This window comes from Psittacula echo (genome assembly GCF_963264785.1).
Source record: "Psittacula echo genome assembly, chromosome: 21".
Lineage (NCBI taxonomy): Eukaryota > Metazoa > Chordata > Aves > Psittaciformes > Psittacidae > Psittacula > Psittacula echo.
In genome coordinates this window covers 3706384-3714940 of record NC_137757.1, presented here as the reverse complement: position 1 = coordinate 3714940, position 8557 = coordinate 3706384, and the positions used below count along the sequence as shown (strand labels likewise).

Here is an 8557-nt window from a genome sequence, read left to right as displayed (position 1 = left end):
GGATGAAAGATTGGACATGAGCAGGCAATGTGTGCTTGAGATCAGAACCCCCCCGTGTGAGCACCCCAGAGCGTGAGCAGCAGCTCAGGGAGGGGATCCTGCCCCTCTGCTGCTCTGTGTTGGATCTAACACAAGTTCTTCCCTGTGAGGGTGCTGAGGCGCTGGCCCAGGGTGCCCAGAGAAGCTGTGGCTGCCCCATCCCTGGCAGTGTTCAAGGCCAGGTTGGACACAGGGGCTTGGAGCAAGCTGCTCCAGTGGAAGGGGTCCCTGCCCGTGGCAGGGGTTGGAGCTGGAGGAGCTTTAAGGCCCCTTCAACCCAAACCGCTCCCTCGTTCCTTGACTCCCCCACCCCGAGACATCCCCGAGCCGCGCTCACGCTGCGGTCGGGTCCCCTCGGCAGTGCCCGCTGAAGGAGGCTCCGGGGCTGCCGCTTGTTGGGGGGGTGCTCACGGGTGCCAGGACCCGCCCCGGGGGAGGCGCAGCGGGAGCGACGGGCCCCGGGCGGAGCCAGCGGCGGGAGCGGGGACCGGAGCGGGGTCCGCGGCCGCACCATGGGGGCCTGCCTGGGGGTCTGCTCCCTGCTCAGCTGCGTGAGTGCCCCGGAGGGGACCGGGAGGGGACCGGGAGGAAGCGCAGAGGGAGCGGGGCTGCGCCGGCTCCGAGCGCCGCAGCGGCGGGGTAATCGCTGTCGCTGTCGCTGCGGGTTGAGGGGGAGGCCCGGGGAGGTGTGGGGTTGCCCCCGGGGATGGGCCCCGTACAGCCAAAGGGATGGAGGAGACTCAGGGAGGTACAAGAGGAGCCCGGATGGTGCCCCCGCTGCACCGGGGGGATGCAGGGGATACCCGGGGGATCCAGGGACCCCTATGGGGATGCACCTCTGTGTATACGGGGGATACAGGAGACCCCCGAGGAGATGCAGCCATGTGAACACGGGGGATACAGGGAACCCCCAAGGGATGTGGATCTGTGTGCACTGACGATACAGGGGGCACGCGGGGAGATGCACCCTGTGTACATGGGGTATACAGGGGACCCCCGAGGGGATGGAGCCCTGTGAACACAGGGCATACAGGGACACCTGTGTACACGGGGGGGGGTACAAGTGACCCCCGGAGCAGGCATCCCGCAGCACCCAGGAGAGTCCAAGGGGGACGCAGAGGGTTCACCCCAGATAACTCTGGGGCTTGTGAGTGTCGTGGTTGAGGGGAGTGTGGAATCTGAGGGTGCCTGGAACGGTGGAGCACCTAGGGATATGGGGAGCTGGAGGAGTGACGCCCTGCTGTACTGGGGGGAGTCAGGGGGTCCTGGCCCCCCTTTGCTAATACACCAGGGAGACGAGTCCTGCTGCACCCATGTGATGCTGAGGGGCTGGGTCCTGCCAGGGGATGCAGTAAAGCAGGAGCCGGGAGGTGGGTGGCCCTGTGTGGGTGCCATGGCCCAGGGCCGGGTGCATGTCTCAGGGTGCTGCACCCAGTGACGCAGGCAGCTCTGTGGCCGGTGTTGCCTTTCCTGTTGTTGCCTCACCTGCGGGCACAGGGCCAGGGCTGCGGAACCAACCCCGGAGCCTGGAAACCTGGGAACGGGGCCGGTTGTGCACCTTGACCTCAAAGCTGTGGATGTGTCACCAACAGGAGCCTTTGAAATGCCCGATGGAACGCGGGGGGGGGGGGGGGTGTCTGCAGGACCTGTCTGTGACACATGGCCAATAGTTTTCCTTATGGGCAGGTACTGGAAAAGCCGGGAGTTCCCATGGAGCAGGGCTGGGGAGGTTTCTGGCCTAATTCTGGGTATTTGTCCCCAAAAAGCTGTTCTGGTTCAGGCCATAGAATCACAGAGTGGTTTGGGTTGCAAGGAACCTTAAAGCTCATCCAGTTCCAACCCTCTGCCATGAGCAGGGACTTGCTATAAGGGCAGGGCCTTGCTATGTAGGGCAGGGACTTGTTATGTAGGTTTAATTCTCCTGTTCCTTCAAGTGGAGCTGGTTCATTCATGGGATGCTTGAGCTCAGTTCTGAACTGGAAAACCACAAGAAGGAAAATAACCAAACCAAAACCAACCCCCCGAAATCTGTGTGGTTTTTAGCAGGACAATCTGAGCTAACTCCTGGTGAAGCCTGTATCGTTTGGGCCAAACAGCAGCGGATTGCCCAGCCACCTCTTCAAACCTTTCCCTTCAAGCTCTTCCTGAGTGAAACTTGGCAACAAACACCAATTATTTCCCTTTCTCTGCCTCCAATGATTTGCCAGACCCTGCCCACCAATGCCATGTGTGGAATGGTCACCTCTAGGTGCCTTCCTTGTGGGATGGGGTTGGTGTTACAGTGTTGGTCCCATAACACCTCCTTATGGGATGGGGTTGGTGATGCCAGCAGAAGGCTGCCCATGGCAATGGCAGTCCTGGGGGCTCCTGCAGCCCTCCAGCATGGTTTGGGCACCTCACAGGGACTGTCAGCCTCATTGTACCAACACAAAGCCAAGCATGAGAGCCACCAGCCTGTGCCTGACCCCGTGGGCTCAGTACTGATTAACCTTCTGGTCATTAATTGAACTGGAGATAAGAACTGGTTGCTCTGCATTGCTTTCGGTTGATTCAGGCTCTGCAGCCCTGGGTTTGCCAGGGTGAAGGCAGCTTGCAGGAGATGTGTTGTTGGGGTGTTGTTGTTGGGGTGTTGTTGTTGGGGTGGTGGTGTTGGGGTGGTGGTGTTGGGGTGGTGGTGTTGGGTTCATGCTATTGTGTTTCCTTGGCTGGGTGAACAGTGCTTGTCCATCTCCATCCACGCTCCCTTGGCCTGCAGGCGGAGGAGGGAGCACAGCAGCCCTTAGGTGTGAGTTGTGCTGCAGGTGAGCTGGGTTCCATGAGGAAGCCGATGGTGGAACTGGAGACATCAGCCTTTTGTCTGCAGTGCCTGGAACCTGAAGCTTCCTCATTACCACAGACTGCCTTTTGCCATCCTGCTGTTAGGATGCCTTTGGAAGTCTTTAAAGGAGATGGATGAGAGCGTGGCCAGCGCTGCCTTAACAGGGCAGGATTTCCCTTGCTCTTAACCCATTGCTTTTGAAAGAAAAAGGCTGAAATCAAGAGGTGCCCAGGCAGTGTGTGGCAAAGGCTTCCTTTGCACAGCAGCTTAGAGCAGGGATGGATATCCAAGGAAGTAACCAGGAGCCATGAGAAAGCTTGACCACGCAGCGTGGTGGCTCAATGACCAGAGAGACCTGCATCAGGCTGGAGAGGTGGGACCTTAAAGCAGCTCCAGTGCCTAAAGGGGCTGCAGGGAACCTGGAGAGGGGCTTTGGACAAGGGCCTGTAGGGACAGGCCAAGGGGAATGGCTTGAACCTGCCCGAGGGGAGACTGAGATGAGCTCTTAGGCAGAAGCTCTTCCCTGTGAGGGTGCTGAGGCGCTGGCCCAGGGTGCCCAGAGAAGCTGTGGCTGCCCCATCCCTGGCAGTGTTCAAGGCCAGGTTGGACACAGGGGCTTGGAGCAAGCTGCTCCAGTGGAAGGGGTCCCTGCCCGTGGCAGGGGTTGGAGCTGGAGGAGCTTTAGAGTCCCTTTCAATCCAAACCATCCCATGGTTCTATGACTCTATGAAATAGGTGGGTGAATATCCAAGCTGGGGAGCAGAAAAGAAGACAAAAGATGTCTCCAGGAGTCCTGGTGTCATTTTCCAAGTTGGGTGGGTATTGGAGTGAACCTGTTCCTGCAGCATTTCTGGTTGTCAGCAACCTTTTGGTGGGATTTGGGACCATTTCCATGAGGCCCTGCGGGTTGCAATGCTGGTGAGGAGCCCTAAGCAATGGTGTGGATCCCTGGGCAGATCTCCATGTGGTCCAACCTGGGCACGTGTTTTGGGGCTGATCTCAACCCCTCTGACACAGGATGCTCTTGTTGCAGGTGTCCTGCCTCTGTGGCTCTGCACCATGTCTGCTCTGCGGCTGCTGCCCCTCGGCCAAGAACTCCACCATCTCCCGCCTCATCTTCACCTTCTTCCTCTTCCTCGGCACCCTCGTGTCCATCATTATGATAATCCCTGGTGTGGAGAAGGAGCTGCACAAGGTAAATAACCCCTGGATGCTGCTGGGCTTGGTCACCATGGGGAAGAAGTTCAGCTCGTGGGGGGTGCATGAGGCTGAATCAGAAAGTGAAGTTTTGGGCCATGGTGTTGCTTCTGTTCCCTTTATTCTGAGCATCTCACTGGGAGAGGTGTTGCTGGCCCTGATTTTCCATGCAGGGGAAGATGCAGTGGGATAATTTCATGCATTTCCACGTTTTTCCAGATCTCTCCCACAGAAGTTCCCTACATCCCAGTTTTTGGGCTCAGCTGGCCAAGTGACTTGCAAGTCATAGAATCATGGAATGGTTTGGGTTGGGAGGGACCTTAAAGCTTTTCCTGGGATGACTGATGGCTTTAGCTGTGTCACTCCACTGCTGTCCCCAGGCAGGCCAACCGCATGCTTTACGGGTGGCATTGGAGCAGTCATGGGCATCACTGATGGCACTGGGGATCGTGGTGGCTGCAGGATGCTGGGGTGATGCTCACCCTCCCATCACCATTGCAGCTCCCCGGCTTCTGTGAAGGCAGTGGGTCAGTGCTGGGGGTCCAGACCCACGTTGACTGCAGCAGCTTCCTGGGCCTCAAGGCTGTGTACCGCATGGGCTTCGCCATGGCCGCCTTCTTCTTCCTCTTTGCCGTCCTCATGGTGTGTGTGCGCAGCAGCAAGGACCCGCGGGCCGCTGTGCAGAACGGGTGAGCCCTTGTCCCTGGTGGGGGGGGATGGACCAGACCCCCCCTTCCCTGGGAGCTGGGTTCCAGCTCCGGATTGTGCCTCCTCTCTCCTCCCACAGCTTCTGGTTCTTCAAGTTCCTGCTGCTGGTGGGGATCACAGTGGGGGCCTTCTACATCCCTGATGGTGCCTTCACCTCCGGTGAGGAGCTGCCCCTGCTCTCCTGGCATCGCTGGGCTCTGCATCCCCACTGCTGTGTGCCCCTGTGCCCAAGTCCCCCTTTCCCTGCTCTTAACTGGGGTTTTCTCCTCTCTCAAGTCTGGTTTTACTTTGGTGTGGTCGGCTCCTTCCTCTTCATCCTCATCCAGCTCCTCCTCCTCATCGACTTTGCCCACTCTTGGAGCCAGCTGTGGCTGCGCAATGCAGGCGAGAGCAACGCCAAGGGCTGGTATGCAGGTCGGTATGGGTGGCACCAGGCGGGGTTTAGGGATGGGGAAGCTCCTCCTGGAGCTGGTGATGTTGAGCTGGTGGCAATGGGGGCCTCTGCTCCAGCCCCTTTCCTGTTTGGTTCTTCCCCCAGCCCTCTGCACCATCACTTTCATCTTCTACGCCGCCTCCATCACGGCCATAGTGCTGCTCTACACCTACTACACCAAGCCCGAGGGCTGCACGGAGGGCAAGGTCCTCATCAGCATCAACCTCATCCTCTGCCTCATCGCCTCTGCTGTGTCCATACTGCCCAAGATCCAGGTTAGGTGATGGGGAGGGCACCTTGGAGGCTGGTGGCCATTTCACTGTGGGGTACAGGACCAGCTCTGAGCATCCATGGTTGTGTTCGCAGGAGGCTCAGCCACACTCAGGGCTGCTTCAGGCATCCCTCATCACCCTCTACACCATCTACATCACCTGGGCTGCCTTGGCCAATGTACCAAGTAAGCAGGATGCAGCCTTGGTTTAGGAGGGGCATAGATGGGGCACCCACTGGGGTGGCTGCTTTGCCCTCCTGGGTCTCTGTGTGCTGGGGAAAGGTGCTGAACCTCCTGTATGTCCCCGCAGGCCAGGCCTGTAACCCCACGCTGCTGGTGAGGAACAGCACCAGCGCAGCGACATCCACCCAGCCACTGACAACCTGGTGGGATGCCCCGAGCATCGTGGGGCTCATAATCTTCATCCTCTGCACCCTCTTCATCAGGTGAGGACTTGGCTGGTGCCCCTAGGGACTGCATCACCCCTCTGCCTGCCCAGAGCAGCAGGACACAGGGAGGCTCTTGGGGAATAGGTGATGCTGGAGCGGGGGTCACTGCTCAGCATCCATGAGCCTCCCGTCCCTGCAGCATCCGCTCCTCTGACCACCGCGAGGTGAACAAGCTGATGCTGACAGAGGAGAGCACGGCCGGGGCGGGCGGTGAGGCCGCGGAGCACGGGGAGCATCGTGCCTATGACAACGAGCAGGATGGGGTGTCCTACAACTACAGCTTCTTCCACCTCCACCTCCTCCTCGCTGCCCTCTACATCATGATGACCCTCACCAACTGGTACAGGTGGGCAGAGCAACCCCTTCTCCTGGTGTCCTCCCTGCTCCTGCACTGGGCAGAGCTGGTTGCTCAGGTCCATCTGTGTGAGAACCCACTTCACGTGCACCATTATCAGTGCTTATGCTTAGTGCTGCCTATGGCAGGTTGTGCCTGGGCTCACCGGCTCCCTGCTGCAGCGTGGGATCCCTTGGGATGATGCGGGGGGGAGCCAGGACCCAGCCTTGGGGATGCTGTAGCTGCACTGTTAGGGGTCACATCCCTTGGACAAGCTGTGGGGAGCCACAAGATGCGGCTTCTCCTCTCTCCCCTCCGTGTTCTTTGCGTTGCACCCATGGCTTGGTGCTCGCAGCACCCTTCCCTCCCCAGCGCATTGACTGTGCTTGGGATGCGCAGGGAGATGCCTCCCGCTGCAGCACGGGGATGGGGGCTGATGCTGTTGGGGATTTCAGGCCGGATGAGAGCTTGCGGGTGCTGTCGAGCCCCTGGACCGCCGTGTGGGTGAAGATCAGCTCCAGCTGGGCCGGGCTCCTGCTCTACCTCTGGACCTTGGTGGCTCCGCTGATGCTGCCGGACCGGGACTTCAGCTGAGGTGGCCCCGGGCATCCTGCTGCTGGGTTGGAGCCATCGTGTCCTTGCCCCTCGAGGCTGGGGACAGCCCCAGCGATGCTGGGTTGTGCCTTCTTGGAGGTCTTTTGGTTTCATTTGAAAGGGATGAGGTGCCAAGCACTGAAAATCAGCCAGGGCTGAGGAAGACCTGAGGATGGTTTTGAAGCTCTTCTCATCTCTTTTCATGCTTGTTTAGTGCCTTTGGGGGTGCTCCATCCCCTCCTCTTCTAGCGGACAGCCCGCCTTGCCTTCGGAGGGTTTGGTGTCACCGGCTCACTTGGAGCTCCAGGACCGTGGTGCCTTTTGGAGGGGGTCTGGGGACCTGCCATGTGCCAGGACCCAGGGCCTGGTGTTCCCTCCCCAAAGAGCCTGGATGAGAGCGGGCCTCATTGTGGCTGGAGGCAGATGTCCCACTGCATCCCCCAGCCATGGTGATGGCCCTGGCTCCTCCAGGGCCCTCCTGCCCACCCATCCCATGGGAGGACAGTCCCAGCTCCTCACTGGAGCGCAGGTTGGGTGTCCTTGGTAATAAAGTCTTGTTTGGAATAAACCCATCAGATGTGGCCTTGTGGGGTCTTTCCTGGCGGGTGCTGGGAGGTGGAGGAAAGGGGATGGATTAAACAGCCCTGACACCTGGGTGAGGGCACTGCTGCTGCCCTGGGGGTGCAGGCTGGGGGGGGGCATCCCTGTGTCACAGCAGCCTGGAGCCCTGGACCCTGCTGCCAGCCTGAGGCACCCCGAGCGCTGCAGGGCGGGTGGTGGTGGTGATGCTGGAGAGCACAGCATGGGCTGCACACCATGGAGGGGCTGCACACAGATAGGGGTGCACACAGCACAGGGGTGCGCGCAGCAGAGTGGCTGCACGCTGGGCACGTGGGGCTGGGGGTAGCACCGCGGTGGGCACACGCTGTGCTGGGGTGCGCATCTCCCGTGCTGGGCTGTGTCCCACGCAGGGTGCAGCCTGTGCCGGGGGGTCCCTGTCCCGCAGCAGCCGTGGGGCGGGAGGGGCGCGTTGCGCACCCCAGGAGCAGGCGGGGACAAGGACAGCAGTGAGCCACGAGGGGGCGCTGGCGGCACACGCTGCGGTGCACCCTGGACCATGGGCCATGGACCATGCGCTCTGCATCATGCACCCTGCTCCCTGCATCATGCACCCAGCACCCTGCACTCTGGACCATGGACCATGCACTCTGCATCATGCACCCTGCACCCTGGACCATGGACTATGCATATTGTGTCTCTAAGCTGTACTCTGCACTGTGCATCATGCACCCTGCTCCCTGCATCATGCACCCTGCATTCTGCACCTTGCACCTTGGACCATGGACCATGCGTGTTGTATCTCTAACCTGTACTCTGCTCCCTGCATCATGCACCCAGCACCCTGCATCATGCACCCTGCATCTTGGACGATGCATATTGTATCTCTAAGCTGTACTCTGCACCCTGCATCCTGCTCCCTGCATCATGCACCCTGCGCCATGGACTCTGCACCCTGCATCATGCACCCTGGACCATGCATATTGTATCTCTAAGCTGTACTCTGCACCCTGCCTCATGCACCCTGCTCCCTGCATCATGCATCATGCACCCTGCACCCTGCATTCTGCACCCTGCATCATGGACCCTGCTCCCTGCACCCAGAACCCTGCATTCTGCACCCAGCACCTTGCACCCAGCATCATGCACCCTGTGT

General features: G+C 60.0%; 1 protein-coding gene across 1 annotated transcript; it reads left to right on the top strand.

Moving 5' to 3' along the window:
• Positions 1 to 551: 551 nt before the first annotated feature.
• On the top strand, positions 552 to 6843 carry SERINC2 (serine incorporator 2; the record flags this gene model as incomplete). Its single annotated transcript, XM_080632565.1, has 10 exons — positions 552 to 590; positions 3891 to 4052; positions 4556 to 4743; positions 4842 to 4921; positions 5039 to 5176; positions 5301 to 5470; positions 5562 to 5652; positions 5777 to 5912; positions 6055 to 6261; positions 6705 to 6843. 10 exons carry the CDS (start codon positions 552 to 554, stop codon positions 6841 to 6843), a joined length of 1350 nt encoding a protein of 449 aa, XP_080488691.1.
• Positions 6844 to 8557: the final 1714 nt, after the last annotated feature.